Source organism: Arvicola amphibius, chromosome 3, assembly GCF_903992535.2.
Source record: "Arvicola amphibius chromosome 3, mArvAmp1.2, whole genome shotgun sequence".
Taxonomy (NCBI): Eukaryota; Metazoa; Chordata; class Mammalia; order Rodentia; family Cricetidae; genus Arvicola; species Arvicola amphibius.
Genome location: NC_052049.1, coordinates 95236714 through 95256510, shown reverse-complemented (window position 1 = coordinate 95256510; position 19797 = coordinate 95236714). Strand labels below are relative to the sequence as shown.

The 19797-nt window shown below is 44.3% G+C and overlaps 1 protein-coding gene across 1 annotated transcript in view; it reads right to left on the bottom strand.

Annotated features, from left to right (window-relative positions):
* Positions 1 to 204: 204 nt before the first annotated feature.
* LOC119809298 (beta-galactosidase-1-like protein 2) overlaps positions 205 to 19797 on the bottom strand; it is a 36660-nt gene continuing 17067 nt past the window's right edge. The window contains 14 exon segments of the mRNA XM_042054701.1: positions 205 to 503; positions 3938 to 4001; positions 4111 to 4227; positions 4917 to 5024; positions 5473 to 5564; positions 6322 to 6409; positions 6871 to 6939; positions 11282 to 11428; positions 13551 to 13677; positions 14246 to 14327; positions 14922 to 15062; positions 15896 to 15980; positions 16678 to 16742; positions 17737 to 17818. Of these exon segments, the coding sequence (XP_041910635.1) occupies positions 205 to 503; positions 3938 to 4001; positions 4111 to 4227; positions 4917 to 5024; positions 5473 to 5564; positions 6322 to 6409; positions 6871 to 6939; positions 11282 to 11428; positions 13551 to 13677; positions 14246 to 14327; positions 14922 to 15062; positions 15896 to 15980; positions 16678 to 16742; positions 17737 to 17818 (1566 nt within the window).

Genomic DNA, 19797 nt, shown 5'->3' with positions numbered 1-19797 from the left:
TTCCAGCTCACCAGTGTCCCTAGTGACAGGGTCAGCTCTGCTGTGCTGCCCAGGTAGGGTGAAGGGCCCACTCTCTTGAGTACTGCAGTTGGTCAAGGGTAGGGTCAGTTCTCTGGCCTGCCATCGGTGGCTAGGAGCAAGGGACAGGGGAGGGCATTTTTCCGTTTGGACCACACAGCAGATGAGGGGGCGGGGCCAGCTATCTCACTCATCCCTACCCATAGGATCAGCTCTACAGTGCTGTTCAGGCAAGGGGTGCTGGGCCTGTTCTTCCAAGTGCTGCAGCCATTGAATCGCAGGACAGTCTCTTCCATGCTTATGACCCAGGGGTTGCTCTCCTGCTGCCATGGGTGGTGAGGGACAGGGGTGGGGTGTGAGGGTGGAAGGCATTGCTCCCTCACTACCATATGGCAGATGAGGGGTGGGGCCCGATCTCCCATGTTCACATTCTCTGGACCAGCTCACCTGTGCCCTTGTCAACAGGGTCAGATCAACTACGCTGCCTGGGTGAGGAGCAGAGCCTGCTCTCCCTAGTTCTACAACTGGTGAGGGACTGGGTCAGTTCTCTCAGCTGCCATAGGTGGTAGGAGGCAAGAAGAGGAGGGCATCTTTCCTTCATTCATGCCACAACATGGCAGACGAAAGGGGCAGAACCAGTTTTCACACTCTCACAAAATGGCCAGCAGAGTCAGCTATGTCGTTCTGCCCAGGTGAGGTGCAGGGCCTGTTCTCCTGAGTTCCCCAGTGAGGGGCAAGGCCAGTTCTCTCTAGTGCCGCAGCCAGCGAGGGACAGGCCAATTCTGTGTAGCCCTATCCTCTCGTGCTTCAGTACTAACAGGACACACACACCAGCACAGACCATGAATGCAGCTGGGCCACAGGCAATGGCCCCTGGCAGAAGCCCAAGCTTGGATATCCCCATGGCTCCCGTTGGCAAGCAGGTCACCCACATCAGCACACTCCTCGCTGCCGTCACCTCTTTAGATCTGCTTCCTTCCACAGGACATGAACCGTTCTGTCTCTCACTCCTCGATACCCCCACCCTGTATTTGCTCACAGTAATACAGCATGACCACCCATGTTGTCTCCTCCCAGCCCAGGGTGGGGGGGCCCCAGGCTCAATGGCACTGGGCAGGCTCCTGTTGTCTCTCCCATCCCCGAATTCATACTTTTTAAGTTTGCTATTTGGGCAATCATCCTATGTAAAACCTTGTCTGTATCTATTTATCATGCTATAAGCATTTTGTTATTGTTAAAGTCTGTATTGGATCAGCAGAAGTGTTCCCTAAATTTGTAAACTGTGTGATGTTTTTGAAGTTTGATTAGCCGCAGTCATTTCTCTACATCTCTTAGTGGTTTGAATTTGTGAAAAGCGGGTGTGTGTGTGTGTGTGGGGGGGGGGTTTGATACTAGCACTGACTCTGTTGTGGGACTTTTGTACATTGTGTGAAATGTATTTCCTGTGATTGGTGTAATAAAAATCTGAAGAGCCAATAGCTAGGTGGGAGATATAGGTGGGTTTTCCAGGGGGAGAAAGGAAAAAGAGGAGAAAAATCTAGGGGCACAGGAGCAGCCAGGGACATGGAGAAAACACAGGAGGTGAAAGATGGAAGAGAAGTAATGTCATGTGATAGAACGTAGATTAATAAAAATGAATTAATTTAACATTTAAGAACTAGTTAGGAATAAGCCCAAGCTATAGGCTGAGCTTTCATAATTAATAAGAAATCTCCATGTCATCATTTCAGAGCTGGCTGGTGAGACAGAAAAAAGACTCATTACATCTGGCGTCCAATGGAAAGGCTTGAATATCCAAACACAGGGCCTGAGAAACCTAAGAAAAGTTCTGGACAAGGAGCCAGATGTGGATTCCTAGTCCTGCAGTCTCTCTGGCAGACCAGGTAATGCATAGGGTATTTTTGAAACAAGATATAGTAGTGTTAATTATCAACTTAAGAGATTCTACAGTCACTTGGGCGATGATTCTCTAAGCATGCCTTAGGAGGATTTTCTTGCTGCTGCTGCTACTTGGTGTGGGAAGACCCATCTTAACTGTGGAGCCCAGCATTCTCTGGGCATGGGGTTCTGAACTACATTCTTGGAGAAATGAGTGTGAGCACTAGCATGCACTCATTACACTCTGATTCTTGACTGTGGCTACATTGTGGCAGCAACTTCTAGTTCCTGACACTTGGACATCTCCACCATAAGAAACACCAAAACAAACCCTTTCTTTATTAAGTTGCATTTGTCAGAGCAACAAAAAAGGACTTTGAGGCACAGTCTTACTATAAACCTTGGCTGGCCTGGTATTTTACGCATGAGCTACCACATGATGTTAACTCCTGGGCTGACACAACCTGCTGTTCCCTGGGCAGCCAGCCTAACTCAGCTACAGTTCATAGAGCCTCTGAGGTCGAACCAGCATTTCTCTATAAGCCCCCTTAATATTACTTGGCCTCATGCCAATTCATTTCTCAGGGCACCCTCTCTCAAGTCCCCTCCCCCCAGTCTGTAACCCAATATAGGGTCTGTTCACACTACACTAGAATTTGTAGTAGTTTTTTAAAAATGGATCTTCCCTTTACAGCAAAGGCTCAGCACCCCTAACTTTTTTTTTTACCCCAGGAACTTGGGCAACTCTCTGTGCCCTTTGATTCAGCTCAGTGGAGTTGAAAACATCCCAGGAGGACCAAGTGTAGATCAGGTATTCAACGGGGACATTAAATCAGATGCTAAAGGTGGGACAGAAAGGCTAAAGGACTGACACAGCCTCCAAGAAGCAAGAGTTTTATGTGGATACAAAAAAATCAATAGCATGACAAGACCACTAGAAAAATAAAAAAATATCATTGCTGGATTTATACTCTCAAAGCAGAAACCATACATGATACCTCTCTGTCATTGCCTGCAGTTTCTATTTTATTTGATTTCCTGGAAATACTCTCAGAGTTACACTAGCAATATCAAGTAGTCTGAACATCTTGCTTTGTTTTTTCCCAAAATTTTATTTGCTGGTTGAGGAGCTTTTTACAGAAGAAACAGGAAAGCCCATTTTGTGTAAACACTGGAAACAAATGGACTAACAAAGTCAAAAGTTAGGCTTGCTGTCAAAGGAGGAGACGGATGGTAGAACTGAAGCCTGGCATGGGGTAGAAAGAGAAGCCAGGGTAGATGCAGAGACCCACCTATGTGTCAGGACTCATGGGATACTCCCACCACCGTGGTAGATGGGGTTCAGCTGTCTGTCCTCTGGATTATTTCACAATAGTTGAGACTCAATGTCCTGAAAAGAAAATCTCATTAGCCTACTGTGTGCCACATGCCCATCATGAGAAGATAGAACTTTAACCTGTGGGGATAAGAGAGCTTGCTCAGGAGGAGTAAAGAGTCCACTAAAGCAAGACAAGTGATTCTATACAAAGCTGTCTCAGACTGGACCGTGAGTCCTTAGAAAAACATTCACATGGCATACACAAAAACTCAAGCTTGATTGCTAGCTGGGTGTCAGAGAACACATGGATATCTGTCCCTTGCTAGGAAAAAAAAGGTTCAAGGAAGCCTGGGTACCCAAATAGATACTGCCTTATAGGGACACTGTTGTGTCCAGTGTGATTGCTCCATGCGTTCCTTCCCATGAGGCTAAAGCGCACGAGCAAGGGTACCTGGAGATATCTAACATGGCAGCCTGAGAAAGAGCCATAGGGACAGAAGTGAAAGGTGCTAAGACTGTATGAAACTAGAGTCCTGAAAACATAGAGGAACTGTGGGAAAGGGAGACCGACAGAGTCAGGATGAGGCTGATGGAGGAACAGGCAGGTTAAGTCATCGTAAAACGGGAGGGGTAAATGGAACGGTGACAGCATAGTAGAAAATCCATCTATCGCACAAGGGCTAAAGAGGGGCAGGTGCTGAAATGACCCTTGGAGTGTCATACCGAGTTGAGCCTCTCTTGAGAAGTAGATTTTTAGGCCACCTTTCAACTCCTCAAATATCACAATCTGTACAAATAAAGAAGCAAATCAGCCAGAAGATTCCAGCTCTCCTCCTGAAGCAGAACAGCATTCAAAGAAATGGAACAAGGAAGCAGGTAACACTGAGAGAAATCACCTCATTAATTCCAGGATGGAGCCAGGCAGCAGGGACATAGAGGGTTTCCTGGGGACCGATATTCCAGTATCGTCCTAGGGTTTGTCCATTGATGAATATGACACCCTTTCTCCAGCCCTGAACAAGATAGGGAGGTTTCAGATTCTAACTTCTAGATGTAAAGATAGAAAACAAACAGACCTCTATCACAATGGCACACTAAACCTTAGCATGGGCCAAGATAGACAAGTGGAGTCGTACGTGGGAGGGTGTGCAACATATGAGCTTGTGCCACTGCCCTGTCATGGAGATTGCTCAGCATCAGTCTCTAGGAAGATTCTAATTTCCATCTCATCCCCCAGGCTTGGCCCAAGCCATCAGAAGGGATGTCTACTTACAATCTAATTATCACCAAAGCACATCAGGCTTTAAAAACATAGATCAAACTGTATAATAGCAGGAATGGTAGCCACCATGACCTGGATGGCATGTCTTGGATGGTGAGCTCAAGCCAGTGGTAGAGGTCTCTACATCTGGGGTTACGTGTAAGAACTACTGGGTCACACTCACTCAATCCGTGCCACAGAGCTTGCACCAGCCAGTCTCACTGGCACTTGCTGTGCATGCTTCTGCTGAATCTCTTCACTGTTCTTGTCCTAGCCAAAGGGTCCTCAAAGACATTCACCTTTTGAATGGCTACGACTTGCTGTGACTAAGGGGAGCTTGGTTCTCTGTCACACAACAAGGTTCATGTACTGGGGAGCTTTTCTGAAGGTTCTTTTGAGCCGGGGGCTGGGGCACAATAGCAGCAGAGAAGTGGCACCAACCTTTACTTTTATGAAGGTGTCGTGGGGAGGATCTCCGGCTCTCAAGTGACTGAGGAAAAACGCAGGGCCCTGAACACGGCTTGTAACTACTTTCCAGGACACAGGAAACTTCGGAAGTTTTCTATGGGGATCAAGAGACAGTGAGATGTTATAGGTTTGCTCTGATGTGCCACCCGTGACCTCTTCTATGAAGCCTGGCATCCAACTCCCTTGTGGTAACAGCTATGTCCTTGGCATTCATGATACAGCAGGAATTAACCAGCGGACAAAGGGACAATCCCTTCTCTTCTCCCAGGCATCTATGAAACTTGGCATTATTTCTTTTAGAACTCTGCATCAGGTTTTATTTTTCTCTCTGGAAATCAAAGGCTTCATCTGCAGACCTCTGAGCATCCCTCCAGCTCTCCACATCCACCCATCTGTGGTATGTTTCATTTTATTTTGTTCATCTCCAGTTCAGTGACTGAACTCAGGGCTACACATTGCTGGGTAAAATGCTCTATCCCTGATCTATAACTCCACCCTGGCCACTTTGCATCAGCTAAAGTTAAAGCACCTACGTTTGTATGAAGGCGTTTTTCATTTCCAGGCTGTAGATTCTAAATTGTCTCAGAGGAGTCTTGTCCAGATAGATGTCTCCAGTTAGACCTGTGGAACAGGAATGTAAGTGGAAGTGAAGGAGTTGAGCAGGGCAGAGATATGCACGGGCTGCAGTCAGGGTTCTCCCTGAAGGAAGTTGCTCTTTTGGCTTCATCTGGCTGGAAGGTTTCTATAGACCCCATAGATTTCCCCCTTTCTCTGGGTGGTGCTGAGGATTAAACCACCTGGACTCAATAGGCTTCAGGCATGCTAGGCAAATACTCTTATCATTATGTTACCTAAACTCAAGCCCGACTCAGACATTATCCTCTGGAGTGTACACTCCTAGAAAGGGCCTCACAGTCCACATTAACGGCACAAAATCACGGCAAGCACTGCAGTTCTGATCAGCACAGGATTCTGGCTAGCTTGATACTCAGGTTTGTCAAAGCACTGATGGGAAAAATCGTGTGTGGTGTGACTCTGCTCAGGAGGACTGGACCCAAGCAGAAGGATAAACACAAGACCTGGATTCCTGACAGTGAAGACTTGGTATCCCTAGAGAGGAGCCCTAACCTGGCACATCACCATAGCTTTCTTCTGCTGGCACCACATTCAAAACACTCACTAAGTGAGTGGCAGGGTTATATCTCTGGCTGGGCAACTAAAGAACACAAAAATCTCACAGTTTCTGTACACAGGTGTCTCGTTACCAAAAACATATGCTCTTTTCCACACACAAACCTGTTCCTAACTGCCACCATCCTGCGGAGGAGCAATAGCTTCTGATGCTCCACTACCTTAGCTGTCTTCTTCCAGGACCCACCTTTTCTCTCTTTGTTGATATCCAACCCAGAAGAGAGTCGGCCTAGGTTCTCCACCAGGATCCTCAGGATCTGGGTTTTCATGGATGGCTATTCAAGAGAGACCAGAGTAAACCTCACTTGGCACCTCCCTTAGACTGTCTACGCCTCCCTGGAGCTGGGACAGGCCATGAGCAGGTGACTGACAGATCATAGGTCACAGGACCCTGTAGGTGTCCAGCTATGGGACAGGCAAGCCCTTGTACTCCTGCTTTTCCTCTTCCTTCCCTGAAAAAGTCATCTGAACATTTAAACAAGGACTCTCTTGGATGGTGACCAAGCCAGCCTTCTCTGGGCAGTGAATATTCAAGGGGGAGGGAGGTGGTGTTCTCTCAAAGAACATTCACCAAGACCCCTAAGATGTATACAACCCTCCCTGGGATTGCTGGGTTCATCTTCATGGAGCAGACCACGGCAGAGGAGTGAAAATAATCTATAATAAGCCCTCACTAACTCTTGGGCCCAGGCCTAGCTGGAACTGGAATGTCTCATCCATGAACTGTGTTAAATACATTTTTCACAAGAAGCAGCTCGTTCTTGAAACGATCTAGGACTCCTATGTATTTGTTATCCAAAAACACCTGGAAAAGAAAAAAGAGACGACTGTTAGTGCCTCATAAAAAAAGGAAGGAATGCAGTCCTGAAAATGCAATAAACCAAGCAAGAGGCAGAATGAATTCCATGTCTCCCAGAGCTGCATAGCCTCACAGGGTCACTAAGAACAGGTGATGGTTTAAGTAGTGCCATGAGAAGACGCAGGAAGTGCAGCCTGGGCCAGAGCTCTCAGTGAAAACTGGAACCTGGATCAAGTGTGGGCAAGGAGGGGGAGAAGTCTAAAAGACCTGTAGGAAACTAGAGGAGAAGGGAGGTAGGAATGGGTAAGCATTATTAAGGAAATGTTAGCAAGGGAGGAGATGGAACTGAGGGACAGAAACTGTTCTGTGTTTGTCTTCCTTACCCCCATGGTTTCTACCCTTCCAGGGGCTCAACTATGCTGGACACACCCAATTTCAGTCTGGAGTGCTTGCTGTCACATTCTAACTGATTTTAGGGGTACCCTGCATGGACCCATTTTCCCTATTACCTATTCTGCTGGGAGATTTTTGTCAACTTGACCAACTACTGTCTCCTGAGAAGAGAGATCATCAATTGAGAAAAGTCTCAGATTGACTGGCCTGTCAGCTAGCCTGTGAGCAATCTTGTTAATGAATGATTTCTGTGGGAGAGCTCAGCCAGTGTGGGTGGTGCCACCTAGAGCCAGTGGTTCTGGGTTGTGTAAGAAAGCAGGCTGGGTGAGCAAGCAAGCGGTAGTCTCCTGGGTCTTGCCTTGAGGTCCTGGAAAGGCTTCCATGATGATGGACTGTAACCTCCAAGACAAATAAGCCTTTCCCCATTGCCATTTTGGGTCATGATGTTTATGGCAATAGCAGAAAGACAAACTAATAGAACTACTATATTGATTAAACACAAGAAAAATCACTCAGAGAACCCTAGTCAGGCAAGACAACGTAAGAATAATTTACTTCCTAGAATAATTAATTGAAATCAATTTTTCAAATGCAATTTAGCTAGTAAACTGTAACAACAATAAAAATCCTTAAGTCAGAAAACACAGGTATTCCGAATGTCAGGTTACCAGAGTCTAATCACAGAAGTTACTTATTTGATAATTATTTATCATAGCCTGTTGTTGAAATGTCTTCCTTGAACACAGGGTGCCTAGGTTGAAGAGCACAAAGAAATGATCACAACACCCTCCAAGAGCAGTCACGGTGCTATGAGCAGACTTGAGTACAGGACATGAGAGGAAGAACAGGCCACAGTCGAGCTGCTTTGCAGACATGGAGAAGGCTGGCTCAGGAGTCAGCTGGAGGGGGGCAGCAAGCAGAGATGTGTAAGATAGAATACTTATCCTATGCAGAAGACTCATGGCACTCTGAGGGATTGCAAGTAGGAGAGGAAGGTAGAAAGTGATGGAAGGGTCTGAAACAGGAAGACCCGCTTTGTATTTTCAGAGAAGACACCAACTAAAGCAGCAGAGGCCTACATAAGAAAGCAATGGCCAAGACCTGCTGCACCACACAGGAGCCACGAGAAAATATGGAACAAAGACAAGGTGACAACCGAATTTCTGGACAGAGATTATATGTGGGAAGCTGCGACTCCACAAACAAACACAGGGCTGACTTAAGAAAGCAGTGCATGCACCCTGGGAAAAGCCAATGGAACATATAATAAGTACCGATAAAAGTCTGCCAATTGTAAGAAAGATGTCTCTGCAGTAAAAAGAAAGGGAGGAAGAAAAAGAAGGAATGGAAGGGAGGAAGGAAAGAAGGAAGAGAGAGAAAGAGAGAAAAAAGAAAAAGAAACAAAGGAATTAAGGAAGGAAAGGAAGGAATTAAAGGAACGAAGGGAGAGAGAGAATGAAAGAGCAAAAAGGAAAGAAAGGAAGAAAGGAAGAAAAAGAAAGGAAAGAAAGAATGTGAAGGGGAGAGGGAGAAGATTGGAATCATAAAGATATATAAACAAGTTTTGTCCTTATACATCTATCTGTATATCTTTATGATTCCTAAACTGAGGCAGTATATGGTCAAATCTAATCTCGACCCTCAGAATCAGAGGCAGATAGATCTCTGTCCATTTGCGGCCAGCCTGGGCTACATAGTTTAGGCGCAATATGAAATACAAACAAACGAAAACCAGAAGTATAGGGTGAGTACTGTTTATTTAAAATGCTTGAGGCTAAACATTTCAGATTTGGGAGGTTTTCAGGGTTTGGATTTTCTCAGACGTTAGAAGTTATTTAATCCTTACAACAGGAGGCAAGGCAGGTGGCCCTCTGTGAGTTCAATCTAGTCTGGTCTACAGAGCTAATTCTGGGACAGCTAGCACCATTACACAGAGAAACCCTGTCTTGAAAAATATGTATATGTATATATTACATGCATATATTCTGGGATAAATTATAGATATGATATATAAATAGGCCATTAGAAAGAGAGGGATCTTCCTTGTACCAGAAATTATTATGTAGGCTCCTGGGGGAAAGAATTATCAACAGACTGACCCATCTTCGATGGCTGTGAGCTACAATAATGATCATGTGTCAACATACGCACAAGGTACAATAATGGTGTCAATGTTATGGGGATAAACAATTGCCTTCTGATGGGATTTAGGTCCTGCTCTAGGAGAAAACATATATGTGGTTTTGTACATATGAATAAGCTATGGTTGAGGTGTTCACAGGTCCCAGAAGAGAACTATTATTCTCCTAAATGGACACAAATTCTAAACCCATCGCACTACTCATAGACTACAGTAGCTTAGGGTCCTCATCAGAGAAGTTTCTTCATGCAGTTTAATCATGGGCAGTGGTTAAGCAGAAACTTCCTGACCAAAGTGCAGAGAACAAGTACTTGAGGATTGCACAGCCACAGGTGGGATCTCCATCACTCCCCACCCAAATCTCAGAGGTCTCCTTGAGAAAAGGGAGGATAATATTGTAAGGGCCAGATGTCAGGGGACCAGACCAACACATTGTCTTCTGCACATGCCAGGACTGCTGCCCATGAACTCACAGTAGTTGTGGCTGCCTACATAAGACCTAAAGAAGACCCAGCCTGTCCATATTCTAACATGGGGAAGGGAGAAGCTCAGTAACCCCCAATGGTAAGTGAGGGGCTATTGACAGTTGACACCTTTTGGGAAGGGAGTGTCTCTTTCCTTTAAGGATGTGATCCCACTAGGTGGACCATATTTCCATACTCACAGTCAGCCCAATTAGACTCTGTGGGTTATTAAAAAATGAAGAAAGAGGAGGAGGAGGGCAAGGACAGGACAAGGGGGAGGAGATGAAGAGGAGGGGGAAGACGAAGAAGACACAAAGTTGGAAGCAGGAAGGGGTGGACCTGGAGGAGTTAGTGGGAGGAGTGGAAGTAAAACTATCAAATACATTGTATGAAATTTTCAAAGAATTGATAAAATATTCTATGTTTTAAAAAGTAAAATAACTCTCTGTAATGTGTGTGTGTGTGTTTATGTGTGTGTGCATGTGTGTGTATTCATATGTATGGTGGGCCCATGCATGTGCCTTTGGAGGAAAGCGGTTAACACTTGGATTTGATCACCAATCACTCCTACCTTATTTTAAGGCAGGGAGGGTCTCCTTATTGAACTTCGAGCTCGTGTTTCAGCTAGATTGACTGATTGACCATCGAACTCCTAGGATCTTCCTGTCTCCACTCCCCTGAGCTGATCTCATAGACATATGGAACCACGCCTGACTTTCTAAAGAGGTGCTGGGAGTCTGAGTCCAGGTCTTCATATTTTGCTGTGAACACTATTCCCTCTGAATCATCTCCCCAGTCCCATCTGGAATTGTTTGCACATCACACTTTCACTGAGCATTTCTGACTGTGGACTAGGAATATCCAACCTGAAACCTTGGGAAAAAGTGATGTGGAAAAGACAAAGAGCAGGGAACTGTCAGAATATAAGACCAGCTCTTAACTTGGAGTGGGATGGAACCTTCAGCGGCTGCACTGTTACTTCCCAGCTGCACGTGCTTTGAAAGGCTTTCATGATTCCTGAGGATTTTCTACTTGGAACACATCACAGCTTGGTGCTTTAAGACTTAAATGACAAGAGCCAACTTCTCATATGCTATATAAATATTAGGAGTTAATACATGGTAAGAATAGGGACTACAAAGTACCCCCTGGACTTAAGAACACTATTGTCTCCTATAAAAGTATATACCTAAGCATGTCTATGTCTAGAAGACTTCACTGAAGGACAGATGACAAGCAACAGAGATAATTTTCTGAAGGACGAATGAGTTGACCACCAATTAGACATTCACCTCAGTACCACAGGGTGATATTAACAGGAAAGTGCCATTAGGAACCACAGATTCCCTACCTGCCCTCGGTCTTGAATATGACCTCTTGTGGTGAGGAGGCCTCCATTGAAGATGGTGGTCTCATAAAGCGTGTACCCAAAGGACTGGCCGTCCCCTTGGTTCACAGGCAGCTGTTCCATGGAGAGTGGCTTGACAGACTTGGCTGGCTAAGGCAGGGACAGAAGCGACAAACAAAGGGTCAGGCTAGAGACAAGAATCTCACAAGTTGCCACCCATAGCCCACTTCTCCAGAGGGGTGACTCCAACAGCCTTGTCAATGGGAGTACCGAGAAGGAATACACAATGATAATCAATCTTATGCATAGCATAGATATTATCTTTTTTGGTTTCTCAACCAACCTCAAATTCCACTGTATATGTCAGCCAATGAACTAATCTTATAATTTAGATAAAAAGTTGAAATCAAGAAAAGCACAGGCATTGAGGCATATGCCTGTAATCCCAGTAGTTGGTGAAGAGAAACAGGGGATTTCTGTGGCAAGTCACCAGAAGGACTAACCAGAATTGAAGAGTTGTAAGTCTGGTGAAGAGATTTTGCCTCAATATAAATAAAGATATACACGCATACATACATACATGTATACATACTTATATATGTAAACAAATAAATAAATTTAAGCCAGCCTGGTCTACAGAGCTAGTTCAAGGAGAGCCAGAGCTACACATAAAACTCTGTCTCAGCCGGGCGATGGTGGCGCACGCCTTTAATCCCAGCACTCTGGAGGCAGAGGCAGGCGGATCTCTGTGAGTTCGAGACCAGCCTGGTCTACAAGAGCTAGTTCCAGGACAGGCTCTAAAGCCACAGAGAAACCCTGTCTCGAAAAACCAAAAAAAAAAAAAAAAAAACTCTGTCTCAAAAAAACAAACAACAAAATATGAATAATAAAAATGAAAAAGTGCAGAATGATCAGGAAAAGTACATGACATGAACTTTGGACCCCCACATGCATTTCCACAATGTGCAAACAGACACATGCAGGAACATATGGTCTATAGGATTATTTTCAGCTTATCTCAGATCCCACCAAAATTCAACATTCATCTTAATAAAAGGGTAGGTGAGGGTTAAAAGAAGTCATCACTATGGTAACATAATCACAATAAAACAGCGATCATTATAATTTCCTAAAACAAGAGACGTTTCAAGAAATTTTTGACAACTGACTTTCTATTTATGTACTGTAAATATCCCCAAAAACATAAATAAGTAAAAACAAAAATTGAAAATATGGGGCTTAGTTGATAGAGTATGGCACCTGGCTCCTACCACCACGTAAACCCAACCTGCTGTCACAAGTCTGTACTCAGCCCCTCTGGGACACTTGGCTTCTGTTGTGACCTTGTACACATGGAACATTGTTGTGTATTGTTGTGTAATCCTAACCGCAGTTCTCCAAACGTACAGCCCTCCCTGTCTTTGAAAGTGGATCCCAGAGTGCCTCAGTTTCTCTGCCTCCCACATCACCGTGCTGACATGTCATTTACTCCCGTTCAGTCTTCAGCCACAATGCTGCACTGACTGGATGTCTGTGGAATCCTGGGACTGCCCAGCACAGTGCCTGTATCTCCATAGCCCTGATGATGAAGCTCAGTTCCTCCACCTATAGCCAATGTCCCTCCTGTCGGTTCTTCATTCATTCTTCTTACTCATTAGACTGGATACTGTCTAGACTAACATCCTGATAATACCGCTCCAAGATATTGACATTTGGTGAGTTTTATAGGGATGAGCATGCAGTGTTTCCTCAGACCAGTTTTCAGTCTGTGCTCCCAGGAACCCTAGTTAGAAGTTACAGCGTCATAGAGAAGGGATAAAAGTTCAGCACCCAGAACTAACTCCCTGACTAACCTAGTTTGTGTTTTATACGTTAAACTTAGCGATAAGTTTAGAGAAAGCCTCCCTCTAAGAAAACAAAAGATTAAAAGTCATTGCCCTAGGTTGGGTCCATTCTAACACCTTAATAAGGCAGGGGATAGGGCTGGAGAGAGGGCTGAGTGGTGAGAGCGGGCACTGCTCTTGCAGACGACTTGGATTCAGTTCCCAGCCCTCATGTAGTCACTCCCAATAGTCTCTAACTACAGGTCCAGGGGATCCGAGGCCCTTTCTGGCCTCTACAGACACATGTGTGGTCCACGTACAAACATGCAGGCAAAACACTCACACATCAAATGAATCTTTAAAAAAACCGAGATGAAGGAAGAAAATACCATGCAGGAAGAAAATATCACAGAAATGATATCATGTGTCAATATCCAAAAAAAAGTCACCTGGTCCAGATGGGGCAGGACTTCCCACAGGGTGAGGAAATGTAAGAGTATCAATGGCTTATAGGCAACCGGGTTTGTAATTTTTGGTCGAGTGACTGTGGAAACATCTGCAATGAAAAGAACATGGCTGGCCATCGTAGGACCTACTCCAACCCCATTCAGAGACATCAGGCACCCTGCTGAGCAGCAGCCTCCACAAATGAAGGACAGTCACGTGCTCTTATATCTTAACTCCAGGAGGAGGTAAGGCACGTGCTATTGAGTAAGGGTCCTTAAACATCCAAAAAAGGACCCTTATTGTCTTAGAACAGAGGAGCATGTTGACCAAGCTGGTAGTTCATTAGATTCTCCTAAAATCTAGCTACAAATGTGCTTGCTCTCAGGTTCTACTGTTTCTTCCCCACCTCAACCCAGACATGCTTGCTGACTAGCTCAGAAGAATGGGCCCTGGAACCTCTAGCTTTCAGAAGTTTTAGAGGATGGTGGGCACAGCTAAGATAAAGCAAAGTGCTCTCATGCTGAGCACATGAGAGCAGACTCTGTCTCTTGTACATTTCCAGTGCTGATGATAAACTGGATCAAACTGGGTTTCTCCCCAAAAGGTCTCCACACCTCTCCCACCCCTCCTCCCAGAGCAGATCCCACTGGAGGAATCGAAGTCACCATTCATACAGAAGTTGCTGCCGGGTGGGTACCTGTAACATAGTGAAAAAAACATTTGAAACACCCGATACTCGGGCGTGTATTCGCCAGACTCTGACAGCAGCGCACAGTACTCTAAAGAACAAAGAGAAATGCGTCATTTCCCCCCAAGAATACCTTAGCTCTGAGCAAAAAGATCCATGATTCATCAACCCCCAGAGGAGAGCTCTGGGTATATGGTAAGTGAATTCCGTATATGTTAGTCCAAACTAAAAGGCATCTGCTAAGCTTTGATGGGTATGGAGGTGTTACCCCAGAGGCAAACTGCACCAATCTGTGGGCCTGTGAGCCACCACCCCATTAAGTGTTTATCTTTATATGAGTTGCTGCTCATGGTGTCTCTTCACAACAACAGAAACCCTAATTAAGGTTGAGGCTAAGAAAGATACATTTGCGGATATTCTGGTACTTTTAGGGGATCCAAAACAACAGGTGAAGCAAGGTTCTATCCAACAGATAGGCGGGACTAAGCTACTCTCCTGACTGCTCACAAAGTTACAAAAAGCGAACACCCCAACATCTAGTGTGGTCACAAACAAATACTGAATGTTCAGTCTCCAGCACACAGAAACTCAAGACAGAGGAAGAGGAAGGGCCTAACTGGGCATGTTCCAGATTCAACAAGGAAGCAGCCTAGATTAGAGATAATTCTGGGAGCCAAGTACTTGCCATAGCTGGTTACTACAGGTAGATAACCATTGGAAGAGCTACTAGCTCCACCTATGAAACCGAAGTTGGTGCCACCATGGAACATGTAGAAGTTGAAGGAGAACCCGAGGATGAACATCTCCCGCACATCCTTCATTAGCACTGCAGAAAGGTGGGAAGAAAGGGGGAAGCAGGGGTGGGATTAGGATGGAAGAATTCAGTTTATAGTGGATGTTCAAACTACAGACCTGAAATCCTCAAGATCTGCTAGAGCCTGTGCGCAGAAAATCACATTCGATGAGCCAGGCCTGGTTAGAGTAGATGACAGTGTTTGTTTACACGATCCAAAATCACTTATTACTCTTTTCTCTAGGTTTCAAATTTGAGGGAATCTTTCTTTCTAGCATACAAACATAAACTTTCTAGTATATCAAGTATTGCTCATGACTTTTTAGTGCCATACCTATGTCTGGTGTATTTCTAAAGCACTTCTCAACTTCTTAGTGACAAGTCTGAAATGATGTCACCAGTCACATTTACCTCCAACTCCACTTGAATGGCCTTCATCCATTCTCCAGAGAGAGTACGAGAGTGATGAGTCAAAATCAGCCAAGTAGAGATTATACCACTTCCTGCATCTATTCCCAGCACACCTTCATTGTATTTCCCCCTTCCAGAAGAACTAACTCATTCTCATTACTTTTATAGCATAGTGAAATGTATATAAAATGAAAACTACAGAAACATAACTTCCTTTTCCAATGACCCCATAGGTGCTCAGCCTATGGCCACTCCATCTGAGCAGATGTCTGCAGATGTCTAGATGGTATCTACTTAGGTAAGTTGATGTTTGTATTATACAACATCTGAGAGTCTTGACCCTAAACCTGAAGTACACTAACGAGCAAGAGAAAGACCAAACAAACAATCAAAAACAAGCAACCAAAAACAAAGAACCAGACCAATGCCACTGTAAAGTCATAAGGAGGGCTCACTCTGTGGATCTCCAAACTGGCGGGGAGTTCCCCATGTGTCGGAAGAGTCTGTCGTATACACCATCATCAGTATGGGGCTTCTGCCCTGAAGGAAAAAAAAACTGCATCAGTTTAGGAAGCTCTTCCCCAATTCTGCAGCCCTGAACAACCTGCAAAGGAGCTGTGACGCCCAGGGCTTCAGCACTTTAACTGAAAGCAGCCTGCCACCCCCAGCAGCTCTGAGTCCTACTCTCCCGTTCCCACATGATCTTCCCAGCCACATCGCCTCCTCGTGTGACTTCACTGACTTCATTTTTTTCCAAGCTTTAGGGGTGGGCAGGTGTCAACTGCTATTTTAATATTATGCTTTCAAGACATCCTAAAAGTAGAATTTGGAAATTTCTAAAAATAGTATCTTTTTATTCTCCTGGGTGACCCGAGTAAAGGTCGGGTAAGAAACAGCAGATACAGAGGAAGGATCTCAATGATGTTCAATTACAGGGGCTGCTTAGGTGAAGGGATCATGACAAGTGCTGGGCTTTCAACTATGGCAGAAGGCTATGCCCTCAAAACCAGAGTGAACAAGAGTTAGGACTACAGCACTCAAACACTATGGCCTGTGGACCAAGTGTTCTGGATGTATACAGCTTGAACCTAAAACCACCTGAAATAGATAGTTAAGGACACCGCAGACTCAGATTTTAACTCAACTAATTACTACTAAGGTTTCCCTCAATAAGTGAGCCAAGAAGTCCTGGGTAGGGAAAGAAGCAAAGTGGCTGTCAACTCTGTAAGGCCTTTACTTGAATGGATTCGAGTTCTTCATATGTTTCTTTCTTTATATTCTTCATGTGGACAGTGGCCAGCACTGTGGGTGGAAAGAACACACGTGAGATCCTGCCGTGAGCACACAGTGCAGACTCTCCCAGAGCCGTGCTGCAGAATCCAGACCACAACTCTTGGACATCTGCCTCCCAAACTCTCACTTCAATACTGTTGCATCCAGAACTAGCGATAAAGATAAGATATCACACTTACAGCCATAGAAGCGCATATGAATGGATTTACACATTGCCCTTCTCTTAGAACTTACAGTGATGGTCTTGAATGTTAAAAAGTGATTAAAATATGCCACATGATGCAAATTAATACATGAAAAGCAAATGAAGCAATTGATATTCTAAAATTTGATGTTTTTGGTTTGGTGGTCAAATCCAGGATCTATTTTATGCTTGTGCTCTAGATCAGATCACTATTGTGACCTTTAAATTACAACAGAGAAGGACACACACACACACACACACACACTAAAAAAATCTAGGGACGAGAGCATTGGAAGAGAATGGAGTTGACAAAATCACTTAGAGGGAAGAATTCAAGAACTGCTTTATTGCTTTTCATAATCTTGGTCCCTATGCATCCATTCTTTCCTCTTTGCATGTTGATCCCATGTACACATGCTAAGCAAGTGCTTGACTCCTGACAGTTACTCCCTCCCACCCGACTCCCAGCCCTGCTTTTATTCTCTGGACTCATTTGTTCCAAGAACGGCCAGGGCTGGGTCCATGGCAGTACCACTGCTCTGAAACCCCTCCATTCTTTGTGGTTCAGTCAGGGACACTTGTCACAGCTGGAGACAACTTACTTGTGCCTCAGCTGTTCCCTGTGCTAGGCCTCTCAGCATTTGAAAGGGAGGAGTAACGCTCTGGTCATAGCAGCTGTTATGCACCAAGGGTGGGTCCTACGTCCTAACTCAGTTTTGACCACAAGTTCTTACCACCGGGAAATGGAATGATGAATCATAGAAAGGCCTGTGCTTTTTAACTTGACCAGTGTAGAAATAAATGCAACCAATACCATACCGTTTTTCACGTGGCCCTTTCTCAGATGCAGGCCATCGTCTGCAGTCATGAGCAACTCACTGATCCCTCTTGACACCAAAGCCTGGGGAGAAAGTCAGTAAGAGAAATAAATGGGTTGCCCTAGCCCTGTGAGATTGCTTCTTCCTGGGGGTGGATAAAAAACAAAAGAACTATGGCCATGGAAATACCCCCGTTCAGTTGAGACATGGAGAGGAAGGCTTCGTTCCCAAGGCAACCTCTTTTAAGTTAAAAAGTTAAAACAAAATCGTGAGTCCTGCCTCTGTCACACTCCTCAACAGCAGTCAAATTCCAAACCTTAGAGAAGAGGCAGAGGGGCAACTGTGTCTCCCAATGTAGTGCTTTCCCCAAAGGACCCCCAGGGGTTGCTCCAAGCCACAGAGCAGAAAAATGAATGTTTCTGTCCATGCTGTCACCAGATCACCATACCTCATGAGCCAAATCCACAGGATCAAATTCTGTCAGTAGTTTCTTCAGTCAGTGGTGAGAGCACATAAATTGTGATTACTCCACCCATGGTGGCTCTTCACCTGCGTGAACCTTAAATATTCCTATATTTAAAGTTCTTTCTATTTAAAGGGGGATATGCTATAGAGATTTGCATTGGTATGTATCTTAGTTTGTTGATACAAATTTAAGGTCAATTTTGTTATATGTGTATATATATATTTCTGCTCTTGATTAAGGTATTGTGATTGTGCAGCTCATTTAAAAGTGTAATGTATAATTAAGAAATATAGGTAAATAGAGAGTCATCTGTAATAGTTAAGCTTGTAGTCATGGTAGATTTTCTAGATGTACAGAGACGTATTTCAGATGGATAGGGATTCTTCAAATCTTTCAAACACTACAGAATATGACATTTAAAGTGTTTTAAGAATTTAGAAGTTTTCATGACAGTGAGACACATGTGCTCCTGGAAGCACCAAATTACTCAAGAGAAAGATGAGCATCGAAGAGGCTCCTTATGGATTTGGTTAGCCATTTGTGCAATAAACTGGTCTTGCCTGGACTGTTTGAAGAACTGGACATGCAGAACTGATAGAGAAATGCCTGCTAAATGTGCCTAAAGGTGAGATGATCCTTTGGGGGCTCCTGCTTCATGAAAGAGTCTGCCAGACATTCTTCAGCACACAGAAAAAGTGACTGACCAACTGCCAATATAGGCATAACTGTCTTTGAAATTTTCTGCGTCATGGAAAAGTCTGCTGGATACAATGGGCCTGTAGGCCGAAGATACATGCCCCAATGATATAGAAGAACTTTGGGTGACTGTCCAGGTAGTAAGATGTCTCTATCATTTCTAGAGTTTTGGAAGTTGCTTACAATGCACTTCTTGTTTACTTAGGTAATATTATATCCCTCTGGAGTCTTTGATGGAGTTGAAGAATTTATAGTTATAGTTTTCCTCAGTTATGATAAAATATAAAGTAGATATACATATTGTAACTATAATTCTTACTTGATACATGTCTTGTTATATGTAATTTTAGTATGTTAAAGTTAAAACCTTCCTTTTTATTTAAACAGAAAAGGGGAGGTGATGTGGGATTCCCCTCTGTATGCTATAAATACCATTTACTAATAAAGAACTGCTTTGAGCCCATAGCAGAACAGGGCAGAAAGAGCTAGGTGGGAAAAACTAAAGGGAATGCTGGGAGAAAGAAGCAGAGTCAGGGAGAAGCCATGTATCTCACACCAGAGATAGAGTATTGAAATGTAGCTGGTAGGCCATGACCTTATGGTAATGCACAGATTACTAAAAATGGATTACATTAAGATGTAAGAGTTATCCAATAAGAAGTTAGAGCTAATGGGCCAAGCAGTGTTTTAATTAATATAGTTTCTGTGTGGTTATTTTGGTTCTGGGCGGCTGGGATGAACAAGCAGCCTCTTCATACATATACTTTTTGCTTTTTTGTTGAAAATCAGGTGTTTGTAGATGTGTGGATTGATATCTGGGTCTTGCTTCAGTTCTGTTGGTTCTTCTGTCTGTTTTTATGCCAATACCAGACTGTTTTCAGTACTGTAGCTCTGTAGTAG